At 44.3% G+C, this 23501-nt stretch overlaps 2 protein-coding genes across 2 annotated transcripts in view; both read right to left on the reverse strand.

The window, feature by feature from the left end:
* LOC141192235 (uncharacterized) overlaps nucleotides 1-12588 on the reverse strand; it is a 634767-nt gene extending 622179 nt beyond the window's left edge. The window contains exon 1 of the mRNA XM_073661727.1: nucleotides 12551-12588. The gene's annotated coding sequence lies outside the window, so the exon portion shown is untranslated. The remainder of the gene's footprint in view (nucleotides 1-12550) is intronic.
* LOC141192284 (uncharacterized) overlaps nucleotides 1-23501 on the reverse strand; it is a 93495-nt gene that overhangs the window by 10345 nt on the left and 59649 nt on the right. The window contains exon 9 of the mRNA XM_073661778.1: nucleotides 326-1463. Within this exon, the coding sequence (XP_073517879.1) occupies nucleotides 326-1463 (1138 nt within the window). The remainder of the gene's footprint in view (nucleotides 1-325; nucleotides 1464-23501) is intronic.

The raw sequence follows: 23501 nt of genomic DNA on the forward strand, positions 1-23501 counted from the left end.
ATATTGCACGAGTGATTAGGAAACATGGGTGGAAAATAGGTAATTGGGAATTGTATATTGTTATTATTATTGTGTACTGTGTTAGTGGGATAAATAGTAGTATATTAACTGTAGACTTTTGTGTAATAAATACCTTTTATTAGCACACGGTTTTGTCTCAGTTGGTATATAGTATAAGGCACAGATAACATTAGTGGATATTAATTATTAATAATCAAGTTTGATGTTAATAGTTAATATCGGACCTCAATAGAGGAGTAGGAGAGTTCCCCCATTAATTACTGATATTTTTGGAGGGAAACCTCGTCCTTTAACAATTTCCCACATTCTGAACAGGAAAATGGCTTTCTCCTGTGTGAGTTCTCTGATGGTTGATAAGAGTTGATTTCACTGTAAAACATTTCCCACATTCTGAACAGGAAAATGGATTCTCCTCTGTGTGAGTTCTCTGATGTTTATAAAGATATGATTTGTGTCCAAAACATTTTCCACAATCTGAGCATGAAAAAGGCTTCTCCTCTGTGTGAGTTCTCTGATGTTTGATAAGATTTGATTTCTTTGCAAAAGATTTCCCACATTCTGAACATGAAAATGGCTTCTCCCCTGTGTGAGTTCTCTGGTGCTTAACAAGATCCGATTTCTGGTTAAAACATTTCCCACATTCTGGACATGAAAAAGGCTTCTCCCCTGTGTGAGTTCTCTGATGTTTGATAAGATTTGATTTCTCTGTAAAACATTTCCCACATTCTTGACAGGAAAATGGCTTTTCTCCTGTGTGAGTTCTCTGATGGTTGATAAGAGTTGATTTCACTGTAAAACATTTCCCACATTCTGAACAGGAAAATGGCTTCTCCTCTGTGTGAGTTCTCTGATGTTTATAAAGATATGATTTGTGTCCAAAACATTTTCCACAATCTGAGCATGAAAAAGGCTTCTCCTCTGTGTGAGTTCTCTGATGTTTGATAAGATTTGATTTCTTTGCAAAAGATTTCCCACATTCTGAACATGAAAATGGCTTCTCCCCTGTGTGAGTTCTATGATGTCTGATAAGATTTGATTTCTCTGTAAAACATTTCCCACATTCTGAACAGGAAAATGGCTTTTCTCCTGTGTGAGTTCTCTGATGGTTGATAAGAGTTGATTTCACTGTAAAACATTTCCCACATTCTGAACAGGAAAATGGCTTCTCCTCTGTGTGGGTTCTCTGGTGCTTAAGAAAACTAGATTTATGGTTAAAACATTTTCCACATTCTGAACATGGAAAAGGCTTCTCACCTGTGTGAGTTCTCTGATGTATATTAAGATATGATTTCTGGTTAAAACATTTCCCACATTCTGAACAGGAAAATTGCTTCTCCCCTGTGTGAGTTCTCTGATGTGTGATAAGAGTTGATTTCTCTGTAAAACATTTCCCACATTCTGAACATGAAAATGGCTTTTCCCCTGTGTGAGTTATCTGGTGCCTAACAAGATCTAATTTCTGATTAAAACATTTCCCACACTTGGCACAAGAAAATCTATTCTCTGCTGTGTGAATTTTTTGAGGTTTAAGAAAAGACTTTTTGGGAGGAAAACTATTTCTATATTCTGAACGTGAAAATGGCTTCTTTGCATTAGAAGCATTTTGCTTTTTAATGCTTATTTTGTGACTTTGATTTTCCTTAGTAGTCAGTAATGAATCAGAAGACAGGACCTGTTTCAAAGGATCAGATGACAGATCTTTGCTGTGAAGGGATGATGGTAAATCTGGAGAAATGTCATTCATTTCAATTGTATCCTGTTGGATCTGAAAATAATCTGATTTGAAAATTGAAGATATCAGCTGTCCCTCTGATCTCCTGGTACAGACATCTGCCAAGAAGAAAACCAATTATTATTTTTTAATAAAAATTCCTTGAATTTTATATTTTTGAACATTTCTACTTAAACTGTCCATAAAAAAGGCAAGTTATGTATATAAAAAAAAAAATCACTTATTCACCAGGACAATGACTGTCTAATAGAAAACCTCATAGGATGGAGCAGTAGAGCGTGGTGTTCAACTGTTTTTTCATTCTGCCTCCAAATATGGAATAAAAAGCCACCAAACAATGTTATGTAGCCGAAAATAATACCAATAAAAACTTCTACTCCTCTCACAAAAAACAAGTCCCCACTCAGGTCCATCATTTGTCAATGTAATAACAGAGGTTTCCACATTACTAGTGGCTCAAAGGCTCTTGAAAAGCAACATGGCTTCCATAAACCAATCCAGCAATATCTGCTCTCCCAAAGTCAGATCGCCCCCTCGCTTATGAGCCTTACAGTAGTTTATGTGCCTAAATCACATTTAGCATCTATGTATTTGGCATTACTATAATGAGAAGAACCCACTTAATTTATGGTGTGTGTCTCCTGGAGCACAATCTGGGCACTATGTGTTGGGTAATAAAATAGCATATTTGCAATTTTCACTCTCCAACATCCACTGCGTGCTAATTTCTGGAGAGTGACTGTGGAGTTAAAATAGTCACTACTCCTATAGATTAATTCACTGAGGGTTATAATTTCCAAAATGGGGATTTCTACTGTTCTGGTTTTCTGCCATTTTGTCATATTAGGGCTTCTGCAAAAGGTGTGTCCCATCTCCTCTGGGACATCTACTTCTCCTCGTGCTTCGACTTATGTGACGTTTGCTTTTGTCACCAGGAGCCGCCTTATTCATCCTGCAGGCAGCGCTAGTGATGGAGGAGACGTCCGAACCAGAAGCTCTGGACGGCGCAGGTTCTGTCCAGCCACTAAGATTAGGGTTGCTTGGACCAGTAGTACCATCCAGTCTGGCAGTATGGGTGTGTGTGTTATCCAGCTGGAGTAATCTGCTCCCTGCTTCAGCCAACTGGAAAGCACCACACCCTACTAAAGCCGGAAGCATATTGCCGGAAGCAGCCAGGTACAGCCTTGTTCTCCTCTGGTTCAGTCCTCTGTGCTCAGCTCCCGGCTTGTGTATTTGTTTTCTGTTGTGACCTCGGCCCGTTTACTGACTACTCTTGTGTCTTCTGATTTTGTATTTTCTCTGCTCTCCTGTTCTGACCTGGCTACCTGACTATTCTTCTTCCCATCTCACTCCACAGAACAGCAGGTAACACCGTGGCCCAAGTCTACGGATCTTTGTGTAAGTCCAGATCCATGTAGAGAGGTTAAAGGGTGATGAGGAAAGTAATTTGTGAAATATGTAAACGGGGTAGATAAGGCAAGCCTGTTCGTGGTGGCCATCTTTTGAGCTTCCAGGTGACCATGAACAGCGCCTCCAATACATTGTGTCTGCAAACTATTCCAGAAAAATCTGCATTCCTAATAGCTAAATGGCGCTCCTTCCCTTCTTAACCTGCCATGTGCCCAGACAGTAGTGTACAACCGTATATAGGGTATTGTCAAATTCAAAAGAAGTTGGAAAATAATTTGTAAGGTCCATTTGTTTCTTATTATCCTTTGTGAAAAATTTCAAAGTTATCACCACATAAAGTGACACATGTCAGATTTGAAAAATGGGGCCTGATCATCTGCACATTCTACGCACGCTGTCATTTAGCTTTGTAGTTTACAGACCTGGGCAGGTAACGGTCAGCATCATCTAATCCCAGGGGGTAGGTGGATCCTCCAGGTTGTAAGTGTTATAGAAAAGGGCTTTCCCAATTTCCCAAAGTAATCTGAACATTTTCGGACGGAGGAGATTGTTGTGGTCTAGCGGCAAAATGGTGACCACAAGATTGTGATACGGCCGGACTACACCACCGATAAAGCAGCCACAGCCGGTGACTGAGAAGAATCTGTGACTTCTCTGCATTTAGTGGTCACTACTCACCTGGGTAGTCATATGTAGGAATCTCCTCTTTACACCGCTCATCACCCCTCACATATGTCTCTGTGGTATTAATATGGGTCAGACCTTCACCCTGAAACAAATATTATAAAAGTCACAGACAGATGGAGAAGTCCCATCTATGATCAGCTCTAATCCTGTCATCTCCACCGTTCTCATTACACAAATATAAAACATAATAATGGTGGATAAAACAAGACTGAATACAAAACCGTCACAGCCGTCTACACATCATAGGGGAGATCTCATGACACCTTCTCTCCATCTACCTGATGATCCTGAGGAACATTGGGATCTTCTTGTTTACAGTCCTGTGGAAGAAGAGGACGGAGACATCTCTCTGGTGTTGTCCTCTTACTGGATAGATCTGGAGGAAACACATACAGGGACTGAATTTATTCTTTACATACAGATAATTATAGGCCATGTGTATTTAGTCCTGTCTATTACCTGGTGATGTGAGGGGCTGGGGAACCTCCATCATGACGCCCTTGTACAGATCTTTGTGTCCTTCTAAATACTCCCACTCTTCCATGGAGAAATAGACAGCGACATCCTGACACCTTATAGGAACCTGACATATACAATGATACCGTCATCCCCCCGATCCCTTCATAGCGTTACTGTAAAATGTCCCAGCATTCCCAGCAGTGTCACCTCTCCAGTCAGCAGCTCAATCATCTTGTAGGTGAGTTCTAAGATATTCTGGTCATTGATGTCCTCATGTATCAGGGGGTGAGGTGGAAGCTCTGTGATTGGGCTCAGGGATCTTCCCCATCCCTCAGACACAGGGTTCTGACAGCGCTCACTAGAGGTTTTCTTCACTACTGTGTAATCCTGGTTATGGAGAGACACATTCATAAATCTCCCTCCAGACATTTCCAGAGTCCTCACCTCTTCAGTTCTGTCCATCTGTTATTCCCATAGATAAGAATGATGCAATGTGACGTCATTAGAATCTCTCACCTCTCCAGTAACCCGGAAGAGGATCTCTAGGGTGAGGTGTAATATCCTCTCCACCATCTTGTCTCTGTCCATAGCCACCTTTGATGGGTAAATCAGAAAAATTTTCTTATATCGAAGATCGTCACTGAGAGGATCCGAAGAGAGACCTGAAGGAGAAAAAGATAAGTTGATGGCACATCATAATACATCTATTGGAGATAATGAGGGAAAACATATAAGGAGATTTATTATTTTACAGTATTTCGTTTTTTTCTTTATATCTAGTAATAAAACCGTTATATTTTAGGACACAGACAACAAGCAGTTTCTTCCTTGGAGTCTGCAGCTGAATACGTTTCTCATAGACTCACTGTCAGGGAAATTTTGTGAAAATATTAACAATTTCTCCCAAACCCCTCTTAAACAGTGTATAATATTTTGTCAAACCCCATTAATGTGGATACAACATCATAGTATAGAGCAAGTATATATACAAATTGAAGAGAGGTGACACCTACTAGACTGCTGGATGGTATTCAAAGGTAGGAATTCAAAAGTGTGGAGATATGGTGACTCTGGTTGCTTGGGTCTGCAGAAAGGAGCAGAGAGTGGCAGACTCAGAGTTAACAGCTGAGAGGGACTGTGGAGGCAGAGATAGACCAAATAGAGCTGGACGTAGCATACCTGTGACCCCTAGTTCCTGGTTATAAGTTGGTACTGCACGTAGTGGCTTAGAGGAACGCGGTGTCCACCGCTAGTTCCTGGTGCTGTGAGAGTTGTCAGGGGCAGGATGGTATCGGCTGACCAATCGCCGCCAATCCCGCAGTGCTGTGTAGTGTGAACTCCGGAAGTGCATGTGTGACGTCACCGGAAGTGACGCACTGCTCCCAGGAAGCTGTGCATTCTGCAGGCTGGTGTAAATGCGTTCCAGTGAGCCGGAAGTTTGAGTGCCAGGGAGAGAGAATGTGCGTTCCACCAGTATAGAGCATAAGACCCAATGGGCATGAGCCAGAGCCTTTGTTGGAGTGGACAAGGATCTAGGAGAGGGGACAAGAGTGTGCCAGAGAGGAATAATCTGCAATAAAGGAGACAATATATGAGTAGGATATGGAGATCAAAACATGTATATTATTGACCTATTCAATTTGAAGACCACATATCCAAACGTAAAATACATTTCAACATAGGGTCACATAAGATCCCTGGGTGACAAGTTTCTCTATACCAATTGTTCAATGAGAACCAAACTCCAAACATAAAAAAAAATTATATAAAAAGCCAGCAGGTCATAGTCCCTATTAAGGCCTTTCGGCTCTAAGGACTGTAATTCATGAATTCAATAGGCTTCTCTACGTTTGAGAAGGCTCACTCTGTCGCTCCCCCGACGTGGTGTCAAAACTTGTTCCAATACCTGGTATTTGAATTGAGAAATACTATGTCCTGCCATGATAAACTGTTGGGGAATGGGTAACATTAGGTTTTTGCACAGAATTGTGGACTTGTGCTTTGAAATCCTATCCCTTATGGGCTGTGCCGCCTCCCCCACACAGATTCGGCCGAATGGACATTTAATAAGATATACCACATATGAACTGTCACATGTAAAGTACCCTTTGATGTTGTATATTTTTTCAGTTTGTGGGTGATGAACAATGCTACCCCTGAGGACATTGTTGCATTGACGACATTGGAGACATGGGAATGTGCCCATTTTGGGATTCTGCAAAAACCATAGTCTCTAATATTGGTTCTTAAAACACGGTAGGAAGGGTTGTTGGAACGCAGGGATCGTGGGATAGCCAGTTTGTAAGATGTTCCTGTGTTTCCTAATGGTTTTATTTAAGATGTAGGCGAAGGGGTGGAACGTGTGAACGAAGGGAATTCTGTCCTTAGTGTTTGGAAGATCAGTTCTGGAATTCGACGCCTGGGGATTCAAGAAGCTAGGTGGATAGCCTCGTTCAGTGAATTTGGTCGACATTTCTTGTAACCTCTGATTGCGGATAGTTTCACTGGACACTATCCGTTTGACCCTCTGAAATCGTAATGTAGGTATAGATTTCTTCATCGACCTTGGATGATTGCTAGGAAAGTGTAATAGGTCATTGCGATCGGTGGGCTTGGAATAGAGATCAGTTGTTAGGTGGCCCTTTGTATCCTTGATCACCATGGTATCAAGGAAACTAACATGGCTTGAATCATATGTCATGGTGAAGCGTCTTTAAACCAAAGACGTTTAATGTTGTGGGATTGATTGCATTAGATAAATGTCTTCTAATACATTTTTTTAGCGACTCTGAAGTGCATCCCACATATTGTAGTTTACTCTCTATACATTCTATTAAATGCACTGCTCAAAAAAATAAAGGGAACACTCAAATAACACATCCTAGATCTGAATGAATGAAATATTCTCAATGAATACTTTGTTCTGTACAAAGTTGAATGTGCTGACTACAAAATCACACAAAAATTATCAAAGGAAATCAAATTTATTAGCCAATGGAGGCCTGGATTTGGAGTCACCCCCAAAATTAAAAGTGGAAAAACACACTACAGGCTGATCCAACTTTGATGTAATGTCCTTAAAACAAGTCAAAATGAGGCTCAGTATTATGTGCGGCCTCCACGTGCCTGTATGACCTCCCTACAACGCCTGGGAATTCTCCTGATGAGGTTCCGCAAACTCCTGGACAGTCTGTGTTGTAACGTGACGTTGGTGGATGGAGCAAGACATGACCCAGCTTTCGTCCTTCTCCATCACAGCAACACCCCTTTAAAAACATATAAAAACTCGATACTGAGACTCTTGATCACGTCTGCTAGAGCATGTATTCCCTCACTATGGAAAAGTAACACTATCCCGACAATCTCACTATGGTTCTCCAAAATAAAAGAGATTAGGTTAATGGAGGAGCTCACCTACACGATCAATAACTCCCATGATAAATTTTATAAAACATGGCTCTACTGGAGTTTAAATCTTCCGCTGATTACCTGGCCCTCATAGGGGAAAGTTAAGTCTATACTTCAGGAGCCTCTCTGATGTTACCCTAACCCTCTTACCCATACAACCCTTCCCCCACTTCCCTTTGTCTTTGTGTATATTTGTGTTTTGGGCTTTAACTACTCATTTTTTCTTTTATAACCCTTATTTGTTAATCAACATGAATATGTAATGACTTAATGTTTAAGTCTGAGTCACCACGCTGGTACCGTGTTTCCCCGAAAGTAAGGCCCCCCCGAAAGTAAGGCAGGGTGGGGGGTTTCGGGGGGTCCGCCAATGTAGGGCACCCCCCGATTGTAAGGCAGGGTAGCGGGGGGGGGGGCGGGGAATGTAAGGCTGATTGGCCGATCAGCCTGTTCGTCACAGGCTCCCTACCGTAGTCCCTGCTGGCCACCAGCCCGAGCTGTGATTGGCCAGTCAGCCGGCTCGCAGCTGATTGGCCGAATCAGCTGCGACGTCACCGCCTACAGGCTCGCTCCGATTGGTCCAGCTTCCCCGGCATCCGAATCGTCAGCCCGGCACCACAGAGGAGATCGAAACAGAAGGAAAGTAACGGTAAGTTCCGAAACTCTCTCTGTGTGTGTGTGTGTGTGTGTGTGTGTGTGTGTGTGTGTGTGTGTGTGTGTGTGTGTGTGTGTACGGTATGTGTATGGGTGCCGTATGGGGCTGTATGTGTCAGTGTGTGTACGGTACCGGTACGATATGTGTGTGGGTGCCGTGTGGGGCTGTACCGGTACCGTATGTGTCAGTATGTGTGGTGGCAGAGTGGGGGGCAGAACCACTGTATGGGGAGGCTGCAGGAGGGAGGATGGGGTGGATGCCGGACTCTCAAACAATGGGGATGCTGCAGGGGGGGAGGATGGGGAGGGTTGCCGGACTGTTAATAAATGTTAATTTTATTGTTAAAAAAAATTGTCATTTTTTTTCCCAATGTAAGGCCTCCCCCGAAAGTAAGGCAGGGTGGGACTTTTGGGGGTAAAATTAATGTAAGACAGGGCCTTACTTTCGGGGAAACACGGTATATCCTAAAACACATTGAACTAATGTTCTACCAGCGACTCTACTTTGGATTGTGTTTACTTATTTAATTTTCAAATGTTTTGGAAATACTGGTTATTGTTATGGTTATGGGGTCATGTTTGACCTACTACTTGTTGCACAACTAGTACCCGGTGTTTGTATTTGTATTTCCTTTTCAACACTTAATAAAGATAAATTTATAAAGAATAACCAAGTCACATTGAGTTTGATATTTGTTTCTTGAAAACAAACTCGGTGAAAGTTTTCCGCCCAGTGTAGAAGCCTTTTTGGATACAAAACTCAAACAAAATATGCAAAAGAATTTACAAAGTCTGGAGGATGGATCTCAGACATCAAAAAAACTAAGTTTGAAAGAAATATCAAAGACTACGAGTCAAATTCAATTTACACATGGAAATGAAACAAACCAAGAGCTACTGTTCTGAAATACAGGTCACACAATAAATTCAAAGGAAATAGAGGAGAGCGGAGGTCAGCTTCACAAATCCTAATGTGTCCATGGGTTCCTCTAATTATAATTCTCTGAGGACTAATCTGATGCATCAGTGGGATCAACTAAAGACAGATGGAACAAAAATAAATTCTCAAGTATTCCCCACAATTCAGCACAAAACAACAGGCCGGAAGAAAGCTCAGATGTGCCCGGAAGCATGCGTTCCACGCCGGATCGCATAATGGTTTTGGATTGCATACCACCAACATAGAAAAGTCCTATCTCTGAGATGAGCGTCATTGGAGACTAAAAACAAGTATTGCACATCCTCCCATCATGCAATAGGCATGTAGATCTACTTTATCACTACAGAAAATATGGGATGATGGCCCACAGTATATTCGTAAATGATCAAATTTGTCCCCTATTGCATAATTAGAGATACACAAGGATCATCACACTTGTTAGTTACTAAATAGTATATGTAGGATATAACTGATAAGAAATAATTCTGATATAGAAGCTCAGATATCTCGATGAAGTACAACAATATGTGAACCCCATTCACAGGGAACTGAGTAGCAATGAATAGAGTATACAATCCAAAAATGTAATACAGAATGGGGCTGCATTCATACAAAACAGGCAAAGGAAATTTGCTCATTCAGTTCCTTAGGGGCTTGTGGATCCAATCTGGAAATCCACTCACTCTCCTTTTTGAGGAAACATCTATTGTGATCACCTCTTCTCACATTGGGTTTAACCACCTCAATGATGCAAAAGGAGATGTCTCTGGTTTCACCTCGATGTACGAGTGTTCATGTGTCTCACTAATGGGGTGTCCTGACCATGGCATATATCACCCAAATGCTCCCCCTCCCTCCTCACAAACTCCCTCTTGACCTTGCCTACAAAAACTAGGGGGCAGATGCATGTGGCCATATATACAAGTTCTGAGGTTTTACAGTTGGAATAATCCCTCGGAAAAAAGTTTTCACTCATGGAGGAACTTGAGAAAGATTTACATGGTCTCATCCAATTACATGTACAACTTTCTCCAGATCTAAAGAAACCGCAGACTCTTCTATCCAGCCAAGTCCCCTTGGGTGCAGGTTTTTTGTAGAAACTATGCACTAAATGGTCCCTAATTGACCGAACCTTTCTGAAAGTTATTGTGGGAGTAGATCACACAGCACCCTCAGGTCCGCGTCAGCCACAAGTATATCCCAGTGTTTTCTGAGGATATTAAAGATACGGTCACTCTGATTGTCATAAGTTTTTCTTACTTGTGTTATCCCATCTTTTTCTTGGTCTCTTGGTTAGGTATGGAGGAGTGTCTGTCTCTCCCATTTTTCTGCAAACAATGATGCGGAATCCAAAATGTACCAGGAGTACCCTTTTTGCCTGAATCTGGTGTTCAGGTCTATTGCCTGTATATTAAAATCTGTGACATTATGGCAGTACCTTTTCAACCATAAAAATTAGCTCTTGGGTATTCCTCTTTTTATGGGGATGAGGTGTTGGCTATCCCACTTCAATAGTTTATTAGTGCTTGAAGGTTTATGGTAGATGAGTGTCCCTAGGATCCCAGCCTGATCTTTCTTGATTAGTACATCCAGGAAAGGCAACTGGTAATAATTAAACTCAGATGTAAATCTCAGGCCCACTCTATTGATGAGTTCCCTGACAAATTCAAAAGATTGTTCATTCGTTCCTGACCAGATGATTAAAATGTAGCCAATATATCTATACCACACCTCAATATATGGATGCCACCACTTATGATCATCCCTGAATATTGTGGTTTCCTCCCACCAGCCCAGGAATAGGTTAGCATACGAGAGAGCCCAGGGGCTCCCCATCGCAGTACCCCTGAGCTGGTGGAAGTACTTCCTGTCAAAAAGAAAGAAGTTATGAAAAAGACAAGAGTGAATTGTAGAAGATCCTCCATGAAGTCATTATGTCTGCTACACTCTATTGGCCTCAATTTAAAAAAATGTCTTACTCCTCTGATACCATCCTCATGCAGTATATTACTGTACAAAGCCTCGATATCTAGTAAGGCCTGCTCCCCTACATGCATGTATACATGCTCGAGGGTCTACATGTAGGGGAGCAGGCAAAGGGAAAACCAACTCCAGAGGGATTATTCCAACTACAGGACCTCAGGCGCTACTGGGGGAACATTATATTGTGGGGGTCATCATACATCCTGCATAAGGGGCATAATGTGGGCATTACACTGAGGGGGGGGCATCATACATGCTGCATAAGGGGCATAATGGGGGCATTACACTGTGTGGGGCATCATACATCCTGCATAAGGGGCATAATGGGGGCATAATACATCCTGCATAAGGGGCATAATAGGGGCATTACACTGTGTGGGGGCATCATACATCCCGCATAAGGGGCATTACACTGTGTGGGGGCATCATACATCCTACATAAGAGCATAATGGGGGCATTACACCGTGTGGGGGCATCATACATCCTGCATAAGGGGCATAATGGGGGCATTACACTGTGTGGGGGCATCATACATCCTGCATAAGGGGCATAATGGGGGCATTATACTGTGTGGGGGCATCATACATCCTGCATAAGGGGCATAATGGGGGCATTACACTGTGTGGGGGCATCATACATACTGCATAAGGGGTATAATGGGGGCATTACACTGTGTGGGGGCATCATACATCCTGCATAAGGGGCATTACACTGTGTGGGGGCATCATACATCTTGCATAAGGGGCATAATGGGGGCATTACACTGTGTGGGGGCATCATATACTGCATAAGGGGCATAATGGGGGCATTACACTGTGTGGGGCATCATACATCCTGCATAAGGGGCATAATGGGGGTATTACACTGTGTGGGGGCATCATACATCCTGCATAAGGGGCATAATGGGGGCATTACACTGTGGGGGGCATCATACATCCTGCATAAGGCGCATAATGGGGGCATTACACTGTGGGGGGGCATCATACATCCTGCATAAGGGGCATAATGGGGGCATTACACTGTGTGGGGGGCATCATACATCCTGCATAAGGGGCATAATGGGGGCATTACATTGTGTGGGGGGATCATACATCCTGCATAAGGGGCATAATGGGGGCATTACACTGTGTGGGGGGCATCATACATCCTGCATAAGGGGCATAATGGGGGCATTACACTGTGGGGCCAGTAAAGGGGTCCTGTACTATGAGAACAATACGTTTGCCCCCTGCGCCCAGTAATGGGGGTCTCCACATACCTCCACCTGCAGAGCCGCCACCACATATATCGCTGCTCTGTGCGCACAGGAGCTGTGATGAGGTCACAGGAGGGGAGGAGTCAGGGGTCACATGATCAGGGGCCTCAGTGGATGCAGGAGCCGCGCGTGTACGAGGTGTACGGAGCGGAGCCGCGCGTGTACGAGGTGTACGGAGCGGAGCCGCGCGTGTACGAGGTGTACGGAGCGGAGCCGCGCGTGTACGAGGTGTACGGAGCGGAGCCGCGCGTGTACGAGGTGTACGGAGCAGAGCCGCGCGTGTACGAGGTGTACGGAGCAGAGCCGCGCGTGTACGAGGTGTACGGAGCAGAGCCGCGTGTGTACGAGGTGTACGGAGCAGAGGCGCGTGTGTACGAGGTGTACGGAGCAGAGCCGCGCGTGTACGAGGTGTACGGAGCGGAGCCGCGTGTGTACGAGGTGTACGGAGCGGAGCCGCGCGTGTACGAGGTGTACGGAGCGGAGCCGCGTGTGTACAAGGTGTACGGAGCAGAGCCGCGTGTGTACGAGGTGTACGGAGCAGAGCCGCGCGTGTACGAGGTGTACGGAGCAGAGTCGCGTGTACGGAGCAGAGTCGTGTGTACGAGGTGTACGGAGCGGAGCCGCGTGTGTACGAGGTGTACGGAGCGGAGCCGAGTGTGTACGAGGTGTACGGAGCGGAGCCGCGCGTGTACGAGGTGTACGGAGCAGAGCCGCATGTGTACGAGGTGTACGGAGCGGAGCCGCGTGTGTACGGAGCGGAACTGCGTGTGTACGAGGTGTACGGAGCAGAGCCGCGTGTGTACGAGGTTTACGGAGGAGAGTCGCGTGTGTATGAGGTGTACGGAGCAGAGCCACGTGTGTACGAGATGTACGGAGCGGAGCCGCGTGTGTACGAGGTGTACAGAGCAGAGCCGCGTGTGTACGAGGTGTACAGAGCAGAGCCGCGTGTGTACGAGGTGTACGGAGCAGAGCCGCGTGTGTACAAAGTGTACGGAGCGGAGCCACGTGTGTACGAGAAGTACGGAGCAGAGCCGCGTGTGTACGAGGCGTACAGAGTGGAGCCGTGTGTACGAGGTGTACAGAGCGGAGCCGCGCGTGTACGAGGTGTACGCAGCGGAGCCGCGCGTGTACGAGGTGTACTGAGCGGAGCCGCGCGTGTACGAGGTGTACGGAGCGGAGCCGCGCGTGTACGAGGTGTACGGAGCGGAGCAGCGCGTGTACGAGGTGTACGGAGCGGAGCCGCGCGTGTACGAGGTGTACGGAGCGGAGCCGCGCATGTACGAGGTGTACGGAGCGGAGCCGCGCGTGTACGAGGTGTACGGAGCGGAGCCGCGTGTCCACGAGGAGTATGGAGCGGAGCCGCGCGTGTACGAGGTGTACGGAGCAGAGCCGTGCATGTACGAGGTGTACGGAGCAGTCGTGTGCACGGAGCAGAGTCGTGTGTACGAGGTGTACGGAGCGGAGCCGCGTGTGTACGAGGTGTACGGAGCAGAGCCACGCGTGTACGAGGTGCACGGAGCAGAGCCGCGTGTGTACGAGGTGCACGGAGCAGAGCCGTGTGTGTACGAGGTGTACGGAGCGGAGCCGCGTGTGTACGGAGCGGAGCCGCGTGTGTACGAGGCGTACGGAGCAGAGCCGCATGTGTACGAGGTGTATAGAGCGGAGCCGCGTGTTTACGAGGTGTACGGAGCGGAGCCGTGTGTGTACGAGGCGTAAGGAGCGGAGCCGCGCGCGTGCGAGGCGTACGGAGCGGAGCCGCGCATGTGCGAGGTGTACGGAGCGGAGTCGTGTGTGTACGAGGCGTATGGAGCGGAGCCGTGTGTGTACGAGGTGTACGGAGCGGAGCCGCGTGTGTACAAGTTGTATAATACCTTATTGCCTATTCTCCGATGCTCATGTCGCCTGTAAAGGAGAAAAAATTATAAACCACCATAATACTCGCCTGTCGGGCGTAATCCACCATTCACTGATGTGACTGCTCTACACAAGCATGTCATGTACGCCCGACAGGTGATTATTATATTTTTTTTATTTGTTCTTGTTTATAGGGGACAAGGGCATCATTAGGTGTTATACTTGCCTAACTCTGTTTTTTATTTTTAAATAAATGTGTAAAATGGTGTGGACTTTTATTTCAAATAAAGGAATGTATTCAGGCTGTGTGTTTATTTCCAAACTTTTTCTATTGGGTTACTAATGGAGGCTTCTAATTGAAATGGAAATAGAAGTGCCCTGAGAAAGTTCACCGGAGTTGATCAGCTGATGAACCCCGGTGATCTCAGTTATGACACCGCCACTGCGGTGTAACCAGCTGTCTTGTAGAGCAGTCACCGATGTGACTGCTGATGTGGATTACGCCAGACATGTGAGTATTATGGCAGTTTGTCATTTTTTCTCTTTTACAGGGGACAGTGCATCGAAGATTAGGCGTTAAAGGTGAATATTATAATGCTTTTTTTTTTAGAATAATAGTAATAATAATCATTTTTATTTATATAGCACCAACATATTCCGCAGCACTTTACAATTAAGCGGGGACATGTACAGACAATAAATTCAATCCAAGCTAAGACAGTTTAAACAGTTACATCAGGAGTGAGGTCCCTGCTCGCAAGCTTACATTCTACAAGGGAATAGGAGGGACACAATAGGTGGAAATTGCTTGTTATTTCAGGTCTGGCAATTATAATAAATAGGGATTTTCGTATAAAACTGCATGATCCGGTCATCAGCCTGTATGTTTAAGTGCAATAATCAAGTATCGAGTGCAGTTATCGTGTGCATGGAGGGTGTGGAAACAGATGAATGGTAGGGAGGAGACAGATGAATGGTCTTTTTTTTCTCTTTTCCAGGGGACAAGGACATCGGGGATTAAGTATTAGGTGAGTATAAGGCTGAGTTCACACGATGCGTATTTAATGCGTTTCCGCGGCGTTTTTGCAGTTGCGTAAATGCCGCGGAAACGCATGAAAAACGCATGGTAGAAGGGAAGCAATGTTCCCCAATTGAAATCCGCATGTGCTGTGTCCATGATGCGGATTTTTCCGCAGCGTAAACGCTGCGCTCAAAAATCCGCAGCATGTCAATTAATTTTGCGTAAACGCGGCGTTTTCGCCACCATTGACTTGCATTAGAACGCGCCAATTCCGCAAGACGGCATCTGTACTTGCATTATTGGCGCGTTCTAATGTGCGGATGGTACCCGGGTGTAGAGGAGAGGAGAGTCTCATCCACACCCAGGTACCATTAAAAAAGCTGTAAAAAAAGAATAAAATAAAATATATATATATATATATATATATATACTTACCATCTGTCGGCCCGCGCAGCGCTCCTGCTTGGTTCCCGGCACTTGCAGTGAGTTGAAGGACCTGCGCTGACGTCAGAGTCATGTGACGGGTCACGTGACGCTGACGTCGGCAGGTCTTTCAATTCAAAGTTGCCGGCAGCCGGGAGAACGGTTTGAGCAGGACAGCGCGGGCCATCAGAGGGTAAAGTATACATGTATTTTTTATTTTTACCATTCTCTCGGGTCACACTATATAAATCCATGCTGTTTGCATGGATTTATATAGTGTGACCTAGTTGTCAAGCACTTTCCAGGTGATGCTAAAATCACCTGGAAAGCGCTTGTCAATCCACATGCGGAAACGCATGTGGATCCGCATGTATTCCGCAGGAAAAACGCATGCACAATCTGCATGCGTTTTTTCTGCCAGGGAGATGCAGAAATGATGCATAAATTTTCTGCTTCATTTCTGCATCGTGTGCACATACCCTAAGGCTGAGTTCACACGATGCGTTTTTCATGCGTTTCCGCGGCGTTTTTGCAGTTGCGTAAACGCCGCGGAAACGCATGAAAAACGCATGGTAGAAGGGCAGCAATGTTCCCCAATGGAAATCCGCATGTGCTGTGCCCATGATGCGGATTTTTCCGCAGCGTAAACGCTGCGGTCAAAAATCCGCAGCATGTCAATTAATTTTGCGGAAACGCTGCTCTTTTGCCGCCATTGACTTGCATTAGACCGCATGGAATCCGCATCACTGTATATGTTGATGCGCTTTTCATGCGGTCTAATGTGCGGATGGTACCCGGGTGTGGATGAGAGGACTCTCATCCAGACCCAGGTACCATTAAAAAAAAAAAGAATAAAATAAAAAATACATATATTCTCACCTTCTGACGGCCCGCGCTGCGTCCTGCCGGCTTCCCGCGCACTTCGCGGTTGAATGAAGGACCTTCGCTGACGTCAGAGTCATGTGACGGGTCACGTGACGCTGACGTCGGAAGGTCCTACAGTCTTCACTGCCGGCAGCCGGGACGGATGAAGCCGGACACCGGGGGCCATCAGATGGTAACGTATAGATTTATTTTTTATTTTTTGACATCAAACACTATATAAATCCATGCCGGTTGCATAGATTTATATAGTGTGAAGTTGACAAGCACTTTCCAAGTGATGCTAAAATCGCTTGGGAAGCGCTTGTCAACCCGCATGCGGAAATGAAAGTGAAGACCGCTTCATTTCCGCATGTCCCTGGCAGGAAACCGCATGTACAATCCGCATGCGTTTTTTCCTGCCAGAGAGATGCAGAAACGCTCAGGAAAAAATCCTGAGCATTTCTGCATCGTGTGCACATACCCTGTGTTTTTTCTTTCAATATTTATTTAAATTTTTTCTTTCTGTACTTGGAGCACAGGTGCCGGCTGAAGTCTATTCCCATCAGCGGCCCCTGCTCTCGCTGTAGCGAGACACCTTGCCTACAACAGGCATAGGCTGATGGGAGTAGTAAACTCTAATCAGTCGACGTCTGTGACCAGCGGTAAGCTTTTTATCGACGGTCACAGCTGTGGGCCTAAGCTATCAGAGCCCGCAGTTCTCTGACCCGTGGTAATGATTTTACCGCCGATCAGAGCCCATGTTTCCCACACAGTCAGGCAGATGACAGCGTGGGAAACCACAGATGTTCGGGCCTCCCCATTTATATGAATGAGGTTCAGGTTCAGATACCGTTCGGGTACCCAAACCACCAAACCAAAGGTTTTTTTAGATGTTCAGCAGGACCCGCCGAACCCGAACATCCACAGCATCGCTCATCACTACTCGTCAGTTAAAGGTGCACAAATCTCTCCTGTAATGTGTTCAACCTCAAGAATTTATTTTTCCTTTCAGTTACAGTAAGCAGAGGAACACGTGCGGGCTGGATCTTATGAATATAGGGCCAGACAGGAGATAGGTAAAGATAAATCATTCCATTACTCTCATCAGTGTAAGCAATCAGCAATCATTCCATTACTCTCATCAGTGTCTCAGGGGCCTCAAATAGGCTATGTGCGCATGATGCGGATTTGAAGCAGAAATTTCCTGAGCGTTTTTGCCTCTCCCTGGCAGAAAAAACGCATGCAGATTTTACATGCGTTTTTGATGCGTTTTTACATGCGTTTTTTGAAGCGTTTTTGTACATCAATGAATGCTTTTTGGAGCTAAATAAAGTTATTTGGTGGGACATTGCTTAAACCCTTGGATTACCATAAGAACTGGGGTGAGTATATTGGTTCATTTAAATTATTAAAGAATGGGTCTGTTGTATTTCAAATAAAGTTTTATACTGTGTCTGTGTGTTTTTTTAACTCTTTACTTTAATTTAATTAAGTTTGGTCATGAAAAGGTCTGATTGACACCTTGACACGACCAAACTAAAGAGCTAGGTGTCAGCTAGTCCCATTCACCCAATCTTCATTAGCATTTCTATTCATGTAATTTATGAGGTTGCTGTGAGCTGCTAATTTTAGCCTGGGAAGGTGCCATTAGGCAGACATGGTCCTTGGCCATAATTAACATCTCACAGCTGGTTCGTTAGCTGCTATGTCCCTCCGATCAGCACTCAGCAGTGCTTTGGATACAACATGTTGTTGTTGCGTCCAAAATGAAGTGTTCTAATGCCGCACTTTTGTTGTCGGTGCATGTGAATCCACCGCATATAATGACACTTCAATCGGTTAAAATCTGCAGCGGAGACTGGCGTGTCCAACTACAGAAATTGGCATGCTGCGCTGAGTTTGGGTACGTGGCTACTGTCAGGAGCCGCTGCAGGTTTGGCGCTGCGTGTTTATATAGCATCAAACCCACAGCGTCCAGATGTTACAGTATAGTGGATGGGATCTCTAGAAATCCCATGTCCACTACCAGAATGACAATATTTGTGGACTACGTTGCGGCAGATGGGCTTTGGTGACTAATTTATAAAATGGGTGCAATTGCTTTATTCGGCCACATTTGCAAAAATAAGAGCGAATGACTCTATGTCTAATCAATTTTTCTTGCACAGAGGTAGAAGACAAGGGTTCCCCCTGTCTACCTTATTATTTGCAATGGCAATTGAACCTTTTGCGGCAGTAATTAATAAAACGTCTGAGATAAATGGATTTAAATATGGGACCAAGGAAGAGAAAGTGGCATTGTATACAGATAATTTACTTTTATTCCTAGGGGATGCTCGGGAGTCTATGGAGAGCACAAAGGCAAATATTTCTAGTTGATTTATTCCTTCTAAAGACCATACTAAGCACTAGGGGGCACTCAATAAAGGTGGAAGAATGGCCATTCCAGCAAACAGGAAAGGGTTCTTTAGTCAGTCAGACTGTGGATTGCCCTACCACAAACGGTAGTAATGGCAGACACTATAACAACTTTTAAAAAAGGGCTGGATGATTTCCTCAGTACACATAACATTGTCTGTTATAGATAATTTAGTGACAACAAATGTAGAATTGAAGGAGAAAGGTTGAACCTGATGGACCTAGGTCTATTTTCATCCTATGTAAGTTTGAAACATCCCCATGTTTCTGTATGGCGACCTCCACACCAGGATATTTAGGACCTATGTGAGAAAATTCACCAAAATGAGGATGAAAACCATAATTTAAAAAAAAAAACGGCAAGAGTCCAGTGGACTGATTGATCCGAATGTTAAAGGTGAACTCAGCAGGAAGTAAGAATGAAGACCAGTCCTCCTGCTGAGCCGCAAAAAGACACCTTAAAATGTGTTCTAAAGATTGACTGGCTCTTCCTTTCTGACCTTTGGTTTCAGGGTGGTAGGCACAGGAAAATGTCAAGTTAATCCCCAGTTTTTTACAAAAAGCTCTCCAGAATTTGGAGACAAATTTCACTCCCTTAGCAGACAAAATGTTAAGAGGAATTCCATGCAATCTCAATGACAAATAAACAATGTGTCTCAGCATTAGGTAACCCTGACAAAGGAACAAAATGAGCCTGCTTACTGAATTGTCAACAACCACCCAAATAATAGTCTTACCACCAGACAGAGGCAAATCCGTGATGAAATCCATGGACAGATGAGTCCACTAATTTTCTGCAATTGGCAATGGAGCAAATACTCCGGCTGGGAGATTATCACAGGCTTTATCTCGTGCACAAACTTCACAAGAGGATACAAAATCTTTAGTATCGTTATTCATAGGCGGCCGCTAAAAAAGCCTAGTAATTAGTTTCCACAAATCTTTGACCCCAGGATGACCACTCAAGGTGGAATCATGAAACTCCTGCAACAAACGCAATCTTAGGTACACAACTACTAATAATTTGAACCTAGGAGTGGCGGAAGGAGCCAACAATTTAACTTTTTACGGATCTCAGCTTTCAACTCTGAGGATACCAAAGAAACCACAATGGCCTTAGGGAGAATGGAGGTTCTGGAACAGAAACTGAAGTTAAACTCTGTAATAGCGCGTCAGCCTTCATATTCTTGAACCCCGGCCTGAACGTGATAGAGAAATTAAATCTAGAGAAAAATAAGGACCCTCAGGCCTATCTAGGAGTTAGCCATTTAGGTGGTTCAATATACACTAAATTCTTATGGTAAGTGACTTGATGAACTGCCCCCTCCAGAAAATGTCTACATTCCTTAACCCCATTCTGACATTGTCAGTAATGGTACGTCCCTGTGCCCTATGGACCAGGTACGTACTATTATGACTGTGTGATCGTGTCCACACAGAGGCTGCCGCTGACACCCGCCACGCAGTGTCAGGAGTGTTGACCGCACCGCTCCCCGCACTTTAACCCCCTAAATGCTGCAATCGCTGCAGCATTTAGCAAGTGAGCAGGGGGACAGATGCCCCTCTATTCTTGTATCACAGATCCTGTGCTGTCAGTGCAGGGTCCCGATCATTGCCATGGTGACCCGATGTTGTCATGACTAGCATTGAGCGAATTTGTTCGACATTTCAAATTCGGGTTCGGAGTTCGCGCCAAAAAATCGTCTCCTCCCACGAACATCCTTGATTTGCAACGCTGTCACGCAGAAACATCTGCGTGACAGCATTGCAAATCAGGGATGTTCGTGGGCGGAGCCGATTTTTTTGCGCAAACAAGCCAGAACCCCAAACACGAACCCGAATTTGAAATGCCGAACAAATTCGCTCAACACTAGTCATGACGACATCTGGGTCACCAGGCCCCAGCAAGTTACTTTGATCATGCGCAGTGCATGTTCAAAATAACTTGTGTCTGTTGTATAGCAGTGATCCTGTACTGCTATTGTTACAATTTATGTTGTTTTACTATCTGCCATCTTGTTTTGGTTTGCTGGCTTCTAGTCTTTTCCTCTGGTGCTGGGTTTCTTGGTCACGTGATCTCTGCACTCTTTATTACCCAGCACCTGGCACCCATTCCCTGCTGGACATCAGTGTTGTAACGCTCGTGCTCTGGCTAAGTAGCCTGGTTTAGTTCTTCTTGCTTTGGACTATTGTTATCCTGGGACTTCTTGTTCCACCAGTTTTGTTTCCTTTAATTTTTGTTTCTGCAACTAACTTTTCTGTTAGGAGGTCTCCTGCTTTTGCTCCCAGTCCTTAGATCTTTTAGGGACCCCTTTCCCTTTCCTACAGGTCTTCGTTTAAGTTCAGTGCAGGAGTTTCGGTGGGGCTATTCATAAGGAATAGGGCACCCACCCCAGCGTAGGGTAAAGCTGAGTCTCAGTGCAGGGAATACTATTCCCTCCTATTCCTTAGTTCTAAGTTGCAGTACATAACAGCTATACATATAACTGTGATCAGACTGCAGAAAGTGGAAGTCCCATCCATAGTGGGACTAAGTAAAAAAAAAAAAGTTATAAAAATATTACAAAATATATAATTATCTATATTAAATATATATATATATATATATATAATATATATATATATATATATGTATATCATACACACAGTTTGTTGAAACCAGAAGTTTACATACACTATATAAAAAGACACATATGCATGTTTTTCTCAATATCTGACATGAAATCAGAATAAACCTTTCCCGTTTTAGGTCAATTAGGATTACCATAATTTTTAATATTTGCCAAATGCCAGAATAATGAGAGAGAGAGAATGTTTTAAGGCATTTTTATTACTTACTGCAGTCAAAAGTTTACATACATTTCATTAGTATTTGGTACCATTGCCCTTAAATTGAATGACTTGGGTCAAACATTTGGGATATCCTTCCACAAGCTTCTCACAATAGTTGGTCGGAATTCTGGCCCATTCCTCCTGACAAAACTGATGTAACTGATCCAGGTTTGTAGGTCACCTTGCTCGCACCGGCCTTTTCAGCTTTGCCCATAAATTTTCAATAGGATTGAGATCAGGGCTTTGTGATGGCCACTCCAAAACATTGACTTTGTTATCTTTAAGCCACTTTGTTACCATTTTGGCAGTATGCTTCGAGTCATTGTCAATTTGGAAGACCCATTTCTGCCCAAGCTTTAACTCCCTGGCTGATGTCTTGAGATGTTGCTTCAGTATTGCCACATAATCTTCTTTTCTCATGATGCCATTTATTTTGTGAAGTGCACCAGTCCCTCCTGCAGGAAAACAACCGCACAACACGATGCTGCCCCCCCTATTCCGTGAGGGATCTAGTTTCCAAAATGGCATCACTTGTGAGGGGTTTCCACTGTTTAGGCACATCAGGAGTTCCCAAACGAGACATGACGTCCGCTAATTATTCAAGCAAATTTTACATTCAAAAAGTCAAATGGCGCTCCTTCCCTTCCGAGCCCTGCCGTACGCCCAAACAGTGGTTTCCTCCACATATGGGGTATCGGCATGCTCAGGAGAAATTGCACAACAATTTTGTGTTCAATTTTTTTCCTGTTACCCTTGCGATGTGGTTTTCACCACCATGAGAGGTGCAGTTTTTAGAATGGTGTCACTTTTGGGTATTTTCTGTCATAAAGGCCCCTCAAAGTCACTTCAAATGTGATGTGGTCCATAAAATAATAGTTTTGTAAATTTTGTTGGAAAAATTAGAAATCACTAGTTAACTTTTAACCCTTATAACTTCCTAATAAATAAAAATTTTGGTTCCAAATTTGTGCTGATGTAAAGTAGACATGTGGGAAATGTTATTTATTAAACACCAGCCATATCAAATAAAGTTTACCACTATCATGGAGTACAATATATCACGAAAAAAACAATCTCAGAATCAGTGGGATAAGTTGAAGCGTTCCAGAGGTATTACCTCATAAAGTGACAGTGGTCAGAATTGTAAAAATTGGCCTGATCATTAATGTGCAAACTATCTTCAGTGGTAAAGGGGTTAAAGGCTGATTTAACAACGAGTTACTCATAATTCTTAACAGCATAATTTATTTCAGCAGACGAAAATTTTCTTGAGAGTAATGTACATGGCTGCAAATTGGTCAGAGCTTTGGATCCCTGAGAGAAAATGGCCTCTACCCCGACCCATGAAGCATCTACCTCCACAATGAATGGTTCTTGGAGATGGGGTTGGATTAGAACAGGATCAGACATAAAACACTCCTTCAATTTTTCAAAAGCCCTCATAGCATCCGGTGGCCAAACCTTGAGATCCGCCCCCTTACATGTGAGGTCAGTAAGAGGTTCAGCAATCTGAGAAAAACCCCTAATGAATTTCCTATAATA

Source organism: Phyllobates terribilis, unplaced genomic scaffold, assembly GCF_046119375.1.
Source record: "Phyllobates terribilis strain yellow unplaced genomic scaffold, ASM4611937v1 Scaffold_56__1_contigs__length_8794411, whole genome shotgun sequence".
Lineage (NCBI taxonomy): Eukaryota > Metazoa > Chordata > Amphibia > Anura > Dendrobatidae > Phyllobates > Phyllobates terribilis.